Source organism: Lontra canadensis, unplaced genomic scaffold (assembly GCF_010015895.1).
Source record: "Lontra canadensis isolate GAN:19392208 unplaced genomic scaffold, GSC_riverotter_1.0 scaffold25, whole genome shotgun sequence".
In the NCBI taxonomy this organism is placed as follows: Eukaryota; Metazoa; Chordata; class Mammalia; order Carnivora; family Mustelidae; genus Lontra; species Lontra canadensis.
The window spans coordinates 20,724,388-20,740,650 of NW_022631019.1; the positions used below are offsets into that span (position 1 = coordinate 20,724,388).

A 16,263-nucleotide genomic window follows, 5' to 3' on the forward strand; every position below is an offset into this window, starting at 1 on the left:
GTGTGCAAAATCACCACCACACAGACCTCTCTTACTCTGGGATTGGGCTTGAGAAAGTATTGTTTACCTTAAGTATGTTGAGGTTGGGAAACTTGGCCTGTAAACTCATCTGCAAGTTAAATAATGGATAAAGTCGACCATGAGCCCGTAGATATGTTCGCTTTTTCAGTCTGTCTTGTGACTCTTTCCTCACTTTTATATCACATCTGTCATTACGCAGGCTCAACGGGAAGCCAACCTAATTCCGAAGCAGAATCCATTCCTGAGAACGCACACAGACAGCCTTTACTTCCCCCGAAAAGACCCCTGTCCTCTTCTCATGAAGCAAATGAAGGGCAAGCAAAGGATGCCACTTCTGGCAGCGGGGCCAGGCCTGTCACCTCCACCCCCGCTGCAGCCCCCACCGCAGCGCCCGCTGCCTTGAGCCCAGCAAAAACTGCTAATTCCTCCGTCACCCCAGCCCCAGCACCCAGGACTCTGCCTGCTGCTCCCACAGGCACTAATGCCACCACTGCCCCAAGCCTCACTCACACGGTCCCTGCCAAGCAGCCCCCTCTCCCGCCCCCTAAACCAGCTCACAGAAATAGCAACCCTGTCATCGGTAAGTAAGTCTTTAGGTTTCCCTTGCTTTGGGTTTGGTTTGGTTTGATTTGGGATGGTGGTTTTATTGGATAATTACTACAGTATTGATTTGGCCTGTGACAGTTCTCCACGTCTTGTCCCTCTGAACGCACTCAGTAAAGAGAAAAGTCTTAAAAATGACGCAGATAGCTTTGAATGAAAACAGATGAGGATCAGATACCAATAAATTTAAGTTCTAGTTTGGTGGGAGGGAGGGATTAATAGCTATTTTTCTAAAACAGTGTTTCTGAAATACTGTGTCTAGTTGGGGGACTGGACATGTAAAGACCACAGCAGGTCTGACCTGTGTGGAGAAAAGGGATTATTTTAACCTACTTGAAACCACAATGCCTGCCTTTAGCATGAGCCCAGCAGATAAAAAGGTGATGGTGAGGATGCCAGTGTAACTTTTGATTCAGCGTCTGGTACAATACCTTCATGCGAACTACGAAATACATTATTCAAAGTGTCCTGATACAGTCGTGTTTTATTTTGAGAGAGTTAAGAATGCTACTCGGTTTTTTTGGGATTTTTTTTTTTTTTTTTAAGATTTATTTATTTATTTATTTATTTATTTATTTATTTGTCAGAGAGAGGAGCTAGAGCGAGCACAGGCAGACAGAGTGGCAGGCAGAGGCAGAGGGAGAAGCAGGCTCCCTGCCAAGCAAGGAGCCCGATGGTGGGACTCGATCGCAGGACGCTGGGATCATGACCTGAGCTGAAGGCAGCTGCTCAACCAACTGAGCCACCCAGGCGTCCCAAGAATGCTACTCTTAATAAGTGATAGAAGAAAGAAAACCAGGACGATAAACAGTACATTTTTATCATTTTAGTAAATTTTTTTATATTTACCTGAAGTCCTGTTTAGGTCAGCTTTTCTTTGCATACATGTATACCTTCATAGAGGAATTTTCAAGAAAGGGAGGAGAGGAAAGAAGGTAGTTTTTCAGGAAAAATGATACTAGGCTTAGTATGGCTTGAAGTTCTTGTTCATGATTAAAGGGAGGAATTAAGTACGCTCATTAAACAGCTAATACCCCCACCTTGTGTGGGGTGACGAGAACCCTGAAAAACAGGCTTAGGATATATGTGAGTATGACAGGTTGGAGTAGTTTTGTTTTTGTTTTTGTTTTTTTAAGATTTTATTTATTTATTTAATAGAGAGCTCACAAGTAGAGAGGCAGGCAGAAGAGAGAGGGTGAAGCAGGCTCTCTGCCGAGCAGAGAGCCCAATATGGGGCTCTATCCCAGGACCCTGAGATCATGACCTGAGCCAAAGGCAGAGGCTTAACCCACTGAGCAATCCAGGTGCCCCTGGAGTAGTTTGATTTAAAAAAAGGATGGAGGTTATTAGTATTACCACCACCCCGGATGGACAGTGCTGTGTTGATTTATCTCTGAGGAACTCAGGCAGCTTCCATATACTTGATTTCAGAACCACCTTGTGAAGTAGGAAAGCGATTTTATCTATTACATAGTTAGGGCAATTATAACATGAAGAAGTTGTGACTCACTCAAGGTTGCAGTTAATGAGAGAGAGAAACCAAACCTAGGCTTTTCAACTCTTGAGCCCAGACCTCTGTCCCGTACCCCTGTATTCTCAAACTGATGTCTGGACAGGTTCTCATCACGATCACCTGGAGGGCTTGTTGAAACACAGATTGCTGGGCCCTGCCCTGACAGTTTCTGAATCAGTTAAGTCTGGGGGGACAGGGGACCTGAGAATTTACATTTCTAAAAATTTCCCAGATGATACTGATGATGCATACGTGGGGACCACACATTGAGAACCATTGCTCTAAGCCAGTTACAGACTACCCTTTTCAGGATAAGGCAATATAAAAAAAGATTAATATGTGTACTGTTCTCTGGGCTGAACCACAGAAGCCACTCTTGGGCTAAGGTGAAGAGCCCAGAGCAATAGGCCTTATGGTGAGGGATCAACATCAGTCTTCTTGTTATTATTATTATTATTAGCATATAATGTATTATTTGCTTCAGGGATACAGGTCTTTGAATCATCAGTGTTACACAGTTCACAGCCCTCACCATAGCACATACCCTCCCCAATGTCCATCACCCAATAACATCAGTATTGAGTGGTCCTCAGCAGAAGGAGAAAAATAGGACTGTTCACAGAGTTTTTATTAAGATTAGCTAGATTTGATTTTAAGGACTATTCTTTATTCTGAAATTATGACTTTGCTAATTCTTTGTTGATAAAAATCCATTTATTTCATGAAAGGATTATCTTCACAAATGGTTTACTTAATGTCAAGACTTACTTGGAAATATTAAAAATTGACAGCCTGAGGTTGGTTGAGAATTTCATTTTAATTGTACTGGTCCATGAGATCCGAACATTTAGAAACCACTGCTGTAGACATTGCAGTGTCTGATAATGGGCATAACAGTGTTAGGACTAAAGGACTGGTTAGGAGTATTAGGACAAAGGAAGGGCTGCCATAAATAGCTGAACAAGTGAAGGGAATTTGTAATCCTTCCAATGAACATTCCAGCGTCTTGCCCACAGAACTCAGCCAAGTGCCACCATGAGGGAAGTTGTAACAGAGTTCACTTCTTTAATATCTTGAAGTATCTGTTTTCCTTAAATTATCAAAGATAATATAACTTATCAATTCAAACAATATAATACTCAAATTTGGTCTTGTCAGGTGTAGGATTTGTTGTAAATGGATTATCTAACGGTTATTTTTAGAGAAGCAGCAAAAGTCCAGTCTACCCAAAAAATCTCATTGAGGTTAAAATTAATATTTTTTTTAATCTTTTTTTATATGTGTATGCAATGTTTTTCTAGAAAGTCTTTTTAAAATTTACCTAAGATGTATAATACTTTGTGTTAATTATACTGGAATTATATTTTTTTAAAAGTGAATTTGGGCATTTATAATATATAAAAAACAATGATTAAAGTAATATAAAGTTAATTTATTCACAGTTAATATATTATTGTTATCTTACATATTTAAATTATTTTCATAATTTGGCCTATGAATAAGTAACTATGCCTAATAAAATGTAGATGTAGTTAAAACTGAAAAAAAAATTTACTTATGATTAGTGACATTAGAACATCATCACATTAGCTAGTTTTTTACTTTGAATGCTACCAGTGGAATTGGACTTAGGGCAAGTAAATTTTTATTTCAGGGGACCTTGAGGTGTTGCTCTCTAGGTAAGACAGTGGAAGCCATTTGAAAACAAGTGGTGTAACCAAAATTTGGGATTTGAGTAGAGGGTTAGAGGTTGGTGATCAAGAGACTTAGTATTTAATTATTTTGCAAGATTAGCCCACGGGTGATGTGATGATCTACTTCTTAAAGTCCATTTGGAGCCCTCCGAAGGGACTTTGCTGAATCAAAACCTGAGTCGTTTTGGGGTTGGGAGGATCACATAGAGATACATATTGTCGTGAAACAGGGTGGGGGCCTCTCGTAAGCATGTGTTGGGGATCAGCCATGTGCCAAGCACTGTGCCCACTTCTCTGGATATGCTGATAGAGACGGGTTGCTCTGTCATCAAGGAGCCCATAGAGTAGTGGGGAGTGGTCCTGGAGGCTTGGGTATAAAGGGTAAGAAGTATGGACACTCATAAAAATCACAAAGACAGTGAGATCTAGTGGATGGAGTCTAATGAGACCTGGGACTAGCCCAGCCCTTGTATGTAATATGATCTTGGGCAGGTCATCTGACTTCTGTGGCTTCAGTTTTGTCTTCTGTAAATTGGTAAAGATAACCTCCTCTAAAAGACAATTATCATACGATCTTTCTGATATGAGGAATTTGAGAGGCAGGGAAGGGGGTCGTGGGGGGAAGGGAGGGAAAAAATGAAACAAGATGGTACTGGGGAGGGAGACAAACCATAAGAGACTCTTAATCTCAGGAAACAAACTGAGGGTTGCTGGCGGCTAGAGGGTAGCGGGATAGGGTGACCACATGATGGATGTTGGGGAAGGTATGTGCTTTGGTGAGTGCTGTGAATTGTGTAAGACTGATGATTCACAGACCCGAACCCCTGAAGCAAATGATACATTATATATTAATTCAAAAAATAATAACAATCAAAAACTAATGATGTATGATGACTAACATAACACAATAAAAATGTAAAAAAAAAAAGAAAGAAAAGATAACCTCATTTACAAGGAGAATCCAAAGTCAAGGATAGCAAAGCACTTTGATTTCCTCAAAGTCCTTTGCATTTGCTGTAAAAATTTAGGATGTCATTATTGATAATTTTATAATGTAGAACTGGGATATCTAGATGTCATTATTTATCAAGTTATGGTAACAATGCCTGGTAGTATTTAGGTTTTTTTTACTGCTACCTGTGTGGTCAAATTTTTTTTTTTTTTAAGATTTTATTTATTTGACAGAGATCACAAGTAGGCAGAGAGTCAGGCAGAGAGAAAGAGGAGGAAGCAAGCTCCCTGCAGAGCAGAGAGCCCGATGCGGGGCTGGATCCCAGGACCCTGGGACCATGACCTGAGTGGAAGGCAGGGGCTTTAACCCACTGAGCCCCCCAGGCGAGTGTGGTCAAATTTTTTAATGGAATTCTGTTAGACAAAAGAACTTATATTTTTAATCTCACCAAGTCACAAAAAGTCATACATATTAGAGCAAAGAAGTAAGAAATTTCTTATCAGAGTATTAAGGTAGTCTGTCTGTACATATTTTAGGCCTTCTAGATATTTAAATATAAATTTTGTTTTATTTAGTGGGAGATACCTAGGTTGTGATAAAGCCACGAAGTGGTATAATTCACCTGAAAGCTGAGAGTAAGCTCAGTTCTAATCTAGGCTCTGGGCTGGTCCTTCAAAGCTCTGTGAAGCCATCTTAAACTAAGGTGTTGTTCTCTCTTTTCCAGCTGAACTGTCCCAAGCAATAAACAGCGGTACACTCTTATCAAAACCATCCCCACCATTACCACCTAAGAGAGGCATTCCATCAACCTTGGTACCCGCCTCGGAGTCTGCCACCACAAGAGCACTGAGTGATCAGAGAGAAAGGAACACATGCTCTGTGGACTCTGAACCACTGTTGATGATCCCACCTCCCTCTCCATCGCCCCCACTGCCTACTCATATACCTCCCGAACCGCCACGATCCCCTCCTTTCCTTGCTAAGACTTTCCAAGTTGTGCCAGAAAATGAGTTTCCATCTTCCTTAAACCTGCCTCAGGAGGTATCCCAGCAGGAAGATCAGAAAAAGGAGGCACCCAAGAGGATGTTGGACCACAGCTTTGGGGAGCCCCATGTACCCTGCAGGCTGCCTCCACTCCCACTGCATATCCGAATCCAGCAGGCCCTGACCAGCCCGCTTCCCATGACTCCTCCCTTGGAGGGCTCTCATAGAGCTCACTCCTTGCTCTTTGAGTATGGTGACAGCTTTTCTGAGGACAGCAGTACCCTGGGTCGGACCAGGTCACTTCCCATCACTATTGAGATGCTGAAAGTGTGAGTGCCTCTGAAGTTTGCCTTTTGTTTCCTCCTCTTTATTCTAGGTAGCCTTTCTTGGAAAAAATTATTTTTAAAAAGAAATTGTGATTAAAGTTAGAAAATGCTCAACAAATAAAGACATGTTCTAGAATTTGGACTTTATTTACCCTGCTGATTTCTGTAACACTGTTTCCATAGCGACCATAAATTTTTGTACTTGAAAATTAAACCACTCTGTTTTTTGTATATGATACAAGGGAGGCCATGTAACATGGTACTTAAGAGCATTAACCTTGGGGAAAGCTCTGGGTTTAAATCCCAGCTCTTCCTCTTTCTTCCTAGCTTGCAGTAGTGTTTGTTACTTAACCTTTCTGCACTTGAGTTGTCAGATCCATAAACAGGAATAATACCTATCTCATAGGCTTGTGAAGAGGAAATCAGACAAATCTGAAGGCTTGGTGCCCAGTGCCTAAATGCAGTAGAGAGGGACAGAGAGCAGTCTGAGGAAGAGAAGGGAGCCCTGAAAGATAGCTCAGTGTCTAGCCTCACAAAGTGGAACTGACCAGCTTGTTCTCTCCCTCATCTGTCCCAAACACCTTGTCTTTTCAAAATTCTAACAAATTAGACTGAAGGCTAACACTTTTTGGCGAGTTGGAGATTTGCCAAGGATTTGCAAATTGGTGAATTGTCATAGACTTGTTGCCACACACTGCTTAGTTCCTTTGCCATAATCTTTGTACTTGCCAGCATGATTTTTTTACATCCTGGAAAGAGACAGTTTAGGAGCTCACATGGACTAAGTCACAGCTTTATGCCTCCAGAGTAGAAAGGGGGCAAAGTTAGTTTTCATCTTTATATCTCTTTGCTTCCTTGGATTCGATTATCATTTTGTCCTACTCCATTGTTAAACTAAGGGAAATAAGTGGGTTAAATATCTTTATTACATATCCTCCAGGAGCCAGGCACAGTGTTAGATGCTGTGTGGTCTTCTCATTTAATCAGACTTTTAATCATTTAAAACAGACTTGCTTCTCACATGTAGATCATTAGGGGCCTGTGTGCCAAACACTAGTATGTTCTAGAATTTATCTGTTTTATTCTCAAAACAAGCCTAGCAGGTAGGTATCATTCACATTTACAGAAAAGTTAAATAACTTATAAGCTAGTGAGTAAGTCATAGAGCTAGGATTTGAGCCTAGAGCCTTTTAGATTAATAACTGCTAAAAAAAAGTTTCTTAGCAAGTTTCTTAAAGTTAAGGGAAGGAATAAATTATTTCCCTCGTGGAATTTTCCATAGTTATTCAGTCCTATGCCTTGCAAATCAGTTACCCGTTACGTTTCTTTTTTTTTTTTTTTTTGCCCGTTATGTTTCTGAAAGGAAAATATAATTATGTTAATTTGTTAGTCCAGACGATGAAGAAGAAGAGGAACAAAACCACCCATCTGTATGCGTTGAAGATGTGGCATCTACCTCACTTGTTCCTAAACTACCACGGTGTCTGCAGGAGGAAGAGGAAGAGAAGGAGAGTGACTCTGATTCAGAAGGTCCCATTCAGTACAGAGACGAAGAGGATGAAGATGAGAGCCATCATAGTAAGAAAGGGAAAAGCAAAGGAGAAAATTATTTTATCGGTAGAGCTACTTGCTGGTGTCAGATGAATGGGAACAGTCACCATCTCCTATCGAGTCACCTGGCTAACTGATACCGGAAGCCATGGTGATAGAGCCTTGTCCCTATTTTTCCCACTGTCCGAGAGAGCGATGTAGACTGAGTCATGCAGGCTTTGGTTTGTTTTGAAGATTGATTTATTTTAGAGCATGCAGGGAAAGGGAGAGAGTGCAGAGCCTGATGCAGGGCTCAATCCCCCAACCCTGAGATCATGACCTGAGCTGAAATCAAGAGTTAGAAGCTCAACCAGCTGAGCCACCCAGGCACCCAGAGTCATGCAGGTTTTTATCTGTTTGTGATCAAAGAATTATTTACCTTGATGGTATTAAAGAATTTGGAGTAGAAGGAAGTTGGTATTTGGGCTGTGTTAAAAAGACATAGTGATGTTGTCCTTTACTCTTGTGAACTTACTGTGTCTGTGGGGAAAAGAAGAAAAACGATATGTATGTACACAGATCTGCAAGTAATGGAATCCCGAGTCCTACAAGCGGGAAGGCAGCTTTAAGAAGAGGAATCTTGGGGCATCTGGGTGGCTCAGTGGTTGAAGCCTCTGCTTTCAGCTCAGGTCATGACCTCAGGGTCCTGGGATGTCCTGGGATGGAGCCCCGCATTGGGCTCTCTGCTCAGCAGGGAGCCTGCTTCCCCCTCTCTCTCTCTGTCTGCCTCTCTTTGCCTACTTGTGATCTCTGTCAAATAAACAAAATCTTTAAAAAAAAAAAAAAAAAAGAGGAATCTTGGGGCTCCTGGCTGGCTCAGTCAATAAAGCATGTGACTCTTGATCTCAGGGTCATGAGTTCAAGCCCCACATTGGGCATAGAGCCTATTTAAAAAAAAAAAAAATAGGAATCTTATGAAATGCCTTAGTGCGTATGCCTTTATGTTGTCATTCCGGGTGACTTTGAGCCTTAGCATGCACTGTTTTTCCTTTCTCTTACACAAAGGTGCTCTGGCCAACAAAGTGAAAAGGAAGGACACACTGGCAATGAAGTTGAACCACAGACCCAGTGAACCAGAGTTGAACGTGAATTCCTGGCCTCGGAAAAGCAAAGAGGAGTGGAATGAAATAAGGCACCAGATTGGGAACACGCTGATCCGGTAAGCCTTGGCTTCGAAGAGACGGATTTGATTTGATTTTGCCAGAAGGTGTGTCAGAGACTTACTTTGTCTCTGGACATTCACTTACTTTGTCTCTGGAACATTCACTTTTATCTTTTTCCTTTTCTAATTTTAGAAACCACATAATTTTTAAAAATACACATTGTACACAGTTGGGTATCCAATTTGGAATTTGGAAATTAAGGAACCAAATGGCTCTTGGAGCTTTAAACCATGAGATAGACATATTTCACAGCTTTACACACAAGTTAGACACAAATACACCTTTTATTTTATTTTATTTTTTAAAGATTTTACTCATTTATTTATTTGAGAGAGAGAGCATGAGTGGGAAGGAGGGACAGAGGGAGAGGGATAACCAGACTCCTCACTGAGCACAGAGCCCAACTGAGGGCTCGATCCCAGGACCCCAAGATCATGACCTGAGCTGAAGGCAGATGCTTAACTGACTGAGTCACCCAGAGGCCCCTAAATATGGCTTTTAAAAAGTTTCTAAAGAGGCTGGCTTGGTCAGTGGAGCATGTGACTCTTGATCTGGGAGTCATGAGTTCAGGCCCCACATTAGGCATACGTCTACTTTAAAAAAAAAAATTTTTTTTTAAGTTTCTAGAGAATTCAGGTGCTTCCCAGGACAGCAAGACTCCTCTGTCATTTATCCAGTTGCTCAGCTGCGAGCTGCCAACCCAATTAAAGATCACACCCATATTTTCGTTGTATCCATTTCACATGTTCTGTGTAACTGCCTACTTTCAAAGTGATAGTATATTTTTCAGGTCAGCTGGAACCAAAAGCATAAAGAAGCTGAATGCAGGCCAGCTTCCTACACATGTCATACACATAGAGTCCGGGTGTATAACAGGTGTTTGAACAACTCACATGTTTCTTTTGGTAGAGTGAGGAAAAGGAAATGGAACTCTTGGCATATTCTTAACAAAATAACTAACTTAGGATGTCCATTAATTGAGATATTTTCTCCTTTTGTGCCTTAAACACCTGGTTTTACTGTTGGCCAGGATAGCAGTCTTAATGAAGAACTGTAGCCCTCTGAGTGTCAGCCAGAGAACATCAAGAATGGGAATTAGTTAAGAATCTAGGGGTGCGGGGCACCTGGGTGGCTCAGTGGGTTGGGGCCTCTGCCTTCGGCTCAGGTCATGGTCCCAGGGTCCTGGGATCGAGCCCCGCATCAGGCTCTCTGCTCACCAGGGAGCCTGCTTCCTCCTCTCTCTCTCTGCCTGCCTCTCTGCCTACTTGTGATCTCTGTCTGTCAAATAAATAAATAAAATCTTAAAAAAAAAAGAATCTAGGGGTGCCTGGGTGGCTCAGTCAGTTAAGCATCTGCCTTCAGCTCAGGTCATGATCCCAGGGTCCTGAGATTGAGCCCCATGTCAGACTTCCTGCTCCGTGAAGAGCCTGCTTCTCCCTCTCCCTGCCACTCTGCCTGCTCATGCACTCTTTCTCTCTCTCTATCTCTCTCTGGGTCAAATAAATAAATAAATAAAATCTTAAAAAAAAAAAAAAAAAAAGAATGGGAATCTTTGATAATAGATTTTTCTTTCACTACAGAGCTGTTTGCTCATCTTTGAGTGTTGTTTCATGAGTCCTAGTCTTAGAGGGGTTTGTTGGACACTAGCAATGAACAACCTGAAACTGGAACCTAAAAATACAACATATTAACATTTACAATAGCCGTTAACAATAGCATCAAAAATCTTTAAATATTTACAGATAAATCTGACAAAAGATTATGTAAGACCTGTATACTGCAAAGTATAAAATACTGCTGAAGAAAGTAAAGAAGAGCTAAATAAAGAAAGAGAAATACCATATTCATGGGTCAGAAGTCTCAAGTATTATTAAGATACCAATCAATACATGTGGGGCGCCTGGGTGGTTCAGTGGGTTAAAGCCTCTGCCTTCGGCTCGGGTCATGATCCCAGGGTCCTGGGATCAAGCCCCGAGTCAGGCTCTCTGCTCAGCAGGGAGCCTGCTTCCTCCTCTCTCTCTCTGCCTGCCTCTGCCTACTTGGGATCTCTGTCAAATTAATAAATTTTAAAAAAAATTAAAAATAAATTTAAAAATATATATATACCAATGCATGCGATTCCAAACTACTCCCCCAGAAGGCTTTCTTTAAAAATTATTTTTATTAACATATAATGTATTATTTGCCCCAGGGGTACAGGTCTGTGAATCATCAGGCTTACACATTTCACAGCACTCACCATAGCCCATACCCTCCCCAGTGTCCATAACCCAACCACCCTATCCCTACCCACACACCCCCCAGCAACCCCCAGTTTGTTTTGTGAGATTAAGAATCTCTTATGGTTTGTCTCTCTCTCAATCCCATCTTGTTTCATTTTTTTCTTCCATACCCCCCAAAACCCCCTGCCCTGCCTCTCAAATTCCTCATATCAGAGAGATCATATGATAATAGTCTTTCTCTGATTGACTTATTTTGCTCCACATAATACCCTCTAGTTCTATCCACGTCTTTGCAAACGGCAAGATTTCGTTTCTTTTTGATGGCTGCATAGTATTCCATTGTATATATTCATCTGCTGATGGACATCTAGGTTCTTCTTTCCATAGTTTGGCTACTGTGGACATTGCTGCTGTAAACATTTGGGTGCACGTGCCCCTCCAGAAAGCCTTTTTTAAATTGGCAAACTGATTTTAAAATTCTTACAGAAGTACAAAGTACACTATAATAACCAAAGCAGCTACGGAAAAGACCAGGGTTGGAGGACTAACACAGCCTGATTGAAGACATATTAGAAAGCTAAAGTAACCTAATCGGTATGATGTTGACGTAAAGATAAACAGATAAACAGAACAGAAAAGAGAGTCCAGAAATATACCCACCCATACATGTACAGCTCGTTTTTGATAAAGGTACAAAGATAATTTCATGGTCCTTTTAACAACTGGCGCTGGCAAAAAAATTACTTCAGTTGATGCCTCGCATCACATCCAAAAAATTAACTCAGAATAAATCCTAGGTTTAAATATGAGAGTTAGGGGGTGCCTGGGTGGCTCAGTGGGTTAAAGCCTCTGCCTTCGGCTCAGGTCATGATCCCAGGGTTCTGGGATCGAGCCCCGCATCAGACTCTCTGCTCAGCAGGGAGCCTGCTCCCCACCGCCCACCCCACCTGCCTCTCTGTCTGCTTGTGATCTCTCTGTCAAATAAACAAATAAATAAATAAATAAGAGAGTTAAAACTACAAACCTTCTAGAAGAATATGAGTTGGACAAGATTTCTCAGATAGGGTGGCAAAAGCATGATTCTTAAGAGGAAAACATTGGGCACCTGGGTCTCCGTGGGTTAAGCCTCTGCCATCAGCTCAGGTCATGATCCCAGGGTCCTGGGATGGAGCCCCACATCAGGCTCCTGGCTCAGCAGGGAGTCAGCTTCTCCCTCTCCCTCTGTCCCTTCCCTTGCTCATGCTCTCTCTCTCTGTCTCTCTGTATCTCTGTCTCAAATAAATGAATAAAATCCTTAAAAAATTATTTTTTTAAAAATCAACCATAGGATCCAGCAAACACAAATATCCATCAAAGGGCAAATGGAGGGGCGCCTGGGTGGCTCAGTGGGTTAAAGCCTCTGCCTTCAGTTCAGGTCATGATCCCAGGATCCAGGATCGAACCCCACATCGGGCTCTCTGCTTGGTGGGGAGCCTGCTTCCCCTTCTCTCTCTCTCTACCTGCCTCTCTGTCTACTTGTGATCTCTGTCAAATAAATAAATAAAATCTTTAAAAAAAGAAAAAAGCAAATGGACGGGGGACACCTGGGTGACTCAGTTGGTGGAGCATTCGACTCTTGATCTCAGGGTCATGAGTTCAAGCCCATATTGGGCATAGAGGCTATTTTAAATATAAAAGGAAGATGGAAATTTGGACACAGATTCAAACACAGATGCAAGGACAGTGCTGGGTGACTGTAGAGGCAGAGGTTGGAGTGATGTGTCTGTGCACCAGAGAATGCCAAAGACTGCTGGCAGCCCCACCAGAAGCTAGTAGAGGGGCATAGTACAGATCCCCTTCAGAGGCTCAGGAGGAACCAACCTTGCCCACACCTTGATTTTGGACTTCTGGCCTCCAGAACTGTGAGAGAATAAATTTTTGTGGTTTTAAGCCACCTAATTTGTGGTAATTTGTTACAGCAGCCCTAGGACACCAGTACAAGGTTGATGGGTATGTTCATTGTAATTGTGGTGATGGTTTCACAAGTATATACACATATAAAAATAGCAAATCATGTGGTTTATTGTATGTCAGTTAGACATTACTGGAGTGTGGGGGTTTTGTTGTTTGTTTTGGGGTTTTTTGTTTGTTTGTTTGTTTTTGATGAACATTTAAAAAGGAAGGTCTTATTCAGAGTGACCAAGAAAAACTTTGAAATACATAAAGAAAAGGGGTGCCTGGGTGGCTCACTCAGTCAAGCCGCTGCCTTCGGCTCAGGTCATGATCCCAAAGTCCTGGGATCGATTCCTGAATCAGGCTCCTTGCTCTGCAGGGAGCCTGCTTTTCTCTCTGCCTCTGCTGCCTTTCTGCCTAATTGTGCGCGCTCTCTCTCTTTCTCTCTCTCTCCCATAAATAAATAAATAAATAAAATCTTTAAAAAAAAATACATAAAGAATGTTGTAAATTGTATAGAAATTGGGGCTGGGAGTTCTCTAGGCAGCCAGCTAAAGGGTTGCTAGCATGCAGTTCAAATACTGAGAAGTAGAAATCAAACGTAACAAGTGAATAACTGATTCCAGAGACGACAAGTTATTGTTGGTGATTAGCCTCTCAGAGCTGTGGATGAGAGGAGAAACTTCATCAGTATTTTACAGAGAGAACCAGAAATAAAATCATAGAATCATAGAATATCATTTGAAAAGAGACAGCCTTAAATTCCAGTGGTTGCTAACTCACTGGTTTAAAAATCAAAAGGAAGACATGAGAGTCAGGTGGGAAGGACTGAAAAAATACATATATGAAAATTTCAGTCCTCATGCCTGGTTTTCTGAATCAGAATTTCTATAGTATGCCTTGAAACTCTGTGCTCTTTCAGCAAATCTGTTTGGGAGGCAGCAGTCCAGTCTAAACCTTCATTTTATAGATGACTACACTCACGATCTAACTGAGCCTTTTTGTGGTGACAGGGCTCATTAATATCAGAGCTAGAATTGGAATTTTGGCCTCCTGTTTGCATGTACAATTCTGTTTTATGTTGTGGCATCTGTACTAACACTTCCAACATGAGAATTGTTTCATAAACAATCAGAGAAACTAATGAAATACCAACACAGTTTAACTGCATAACCTCTGCATAACCTCTTGCTTTCTTGCTAGTGTAGAGGCTAATATACACTGAGACCAAAACAAATCTTTATAAGCAGGCTTGGGACGTTTAATGGACAGTATCCTTATTTATCTCCTTTTTAGACGGTTGAGTCAAAGACCGACACCGGAAGAACTAGAACAGCGAAACATACTACAACGTGAGTCCAGCTCTGGGAAGAAAATTGGGTAGAATTTCTCAGACTTTGTATTTCTGACTTGAATATACACGCTGGAGAAGAGAAGCATTTTCTACAAGGGCCAAGGAGAAGGTGTTCCAGCCCAGCAAGGACCACTCATATCTTTTCCCCTAAAGGAACAGAGTTCCCCCAAGCTTCTTTTATAAGATACTGTGTTATTGCTTAGTGTACTGGGAAGTGCCAGAAAATTCTGTTCTGATGTATCCTGAGACTGCCTTGGCCGTATAGGAGGATTTCACAGCACACGGTAGATGCTACCCGACTTTTCTCTGCCTTGGGGGAAGGTAGTGGCTTTGCATTTGGAGGGGACCTTCCTATTCCTCGTGCACTTTGAGGCCTGGGGCCCAAAGCAAGGCCCAGTTGCCTTTTTCATCTCTGAAGACTTTCATACATCTGAAGTCACAAAATAAGACCCTGTATTTCATTTTCTTTCTGTGTTCATAACTAACTTCCTAAAATAGCATTCTGATCTAATACACATTTGAATCCGTTTTCCAGACTCTCGGGTGAAATTTGCCCTTAAAGCCTCCACGCTGAGAGGATTAGGCTTCATAGCATCACTTGGGGGCATGCTCGGTCTGACTAGCCCATCCCCTGTTCTCTCATCACTGTGTGGATACATACAGTTTAGGCACTAAGTGAATTTTAAACTTGGGAAACTTTATAGACCTATCACACGAAACCTAGGCACATACCAAGCCATTCCCTATATGATCATTGAAAAACATAAAGACCATTCTTAGCTCACAGGTGGTTAAAAACACAGCCAACTGGCTGGATTTGGTACCGTAGTGCTGCTGACGTTTGCTTTTAAGTATTCGACTCTACAGTTGAGAAAATTGTCTTGATTAGCCATCCCCAAAGTTAGTATTTTATTCCGACTTGGAGTCTATAAGAATTAACTGCCCTGTAATTACTGAAAACTTTGATAGGCAAATTGCTGTTTTGAAGTAATATTCTTTGTTTTGGGCTGTTGACTGTAGCTAAAAATGAAGCTGATCGGCAGGCCGAAAAACGAGAAATTAAACGTCGGCTCACTAGAAAGGTATGTAGCCCAAGTGTTCGGTTTCAGGCTGTCTACTGATGACATACCTTGTATTTGGATGACCTGTTTGGTTAGAAAGAAATGAATTGGGGGCGCCTGGGTGGCTCAGTCGGTTAAGCGTCTGCCTTCGGCTCAGGTCATGATCCCAGGGTTCTGGGATCGAGCCCCACGTCAGGCTCCCTGCTCAGCCGGGAGCCTGCTTCTCCTTCTCCCACTTCCCCTCCCCTTCACTTGTTCACCCTCTCTCTCAAATGAATAAGTAAAACCTTAAAAAAAAATAAAAATAGGGGCGCCTGGGTGGCTTGGTGGGTTAAAGCCTCTGCCTTCAGCTCAGGTCATGATTCCAGGGTCCTGGGATCGAGCCCCGCATCGGGCTCTGCTCAGCAGGGAGCCTGCTTCCTCCTCTCTCTCTCTCTCTGCCTGTCTCTCTGCCTACTTGTGATTTCTCTCTGTCAAATAAATAAATAAAATCTTTAAAAAAAAATAAAAATAAATGAATTTGACTTGAATTGCCATAGATTGCTGTGAAAATAGAATCCATGATGCAGATACCAAAAATAACACTGCATTCTCAAGAGCTTGTTTTTTTGTTTGTTTTTTTTTTTTTTCATTTTTACTATTTAAAGAACACCTGGCACAAGAAGGGGCCTCATTAATGTTTGCAAAAATTCTGATCTTTTATTTGGTAAACCTGGGATTTTATGTGGACTCTAAAACCTGTTGAAGTTTAGAGATGGTACCAGGGGGAGTGTGTAGCATTCAGTTTTGCCTGGAAAACTGGTGGTTTTCTACTCAGAAGGAATCGAACTGACCCTTAGTGATACCTG

At 41.8% G+C, this 16,263-nt stretch overlaps 1 protein-coding gene across 4 annotated transcripts in view; it reads left to right on the forward strand.

Moving 5' to 3' along the window:
• PHACTR4 (phosphatase and actin regulator 4) overlaps nucleotides 1–16,263 on the forward strand; it is a 103,841-nt gene that overhangs the window by 80,903 nt on the left and 6,675 nt on the right. For all 4 annotated transcript variants that reach the window (XM_032863929.1, XM_032863930.1, XM_032863931.1 and 1 more), the window contains 6 exons: nucleotides 221–601; nucleotides 5,508–6,096; nucleotides 7,484–7,671; nucleotides 8,689–8,842; nucleotides 14,297–14,352; nucleotides 15,375–15,436. In XM_032863929.1, coding sequence (XP_032719820.1) covers nucleotides 221–601; nucleotides 5,508–6,096; nucleotides 7,484–7,671; nucleotides 8,689–8,842; nucleotides 14,297–14,352; nucleotides 15,375–15,436 — 1,430 coding nt within the window. The remainder of the gene's footprint in view (nucleotides 1–220; nucleotides 602–5,507; nucleotides 6,097–7,483; nucleotides 7,672–8,688; nucleotides 8,843–14,296; nucleotides 14,353–15,374; nucleotides 15,437–16,263) is intronic.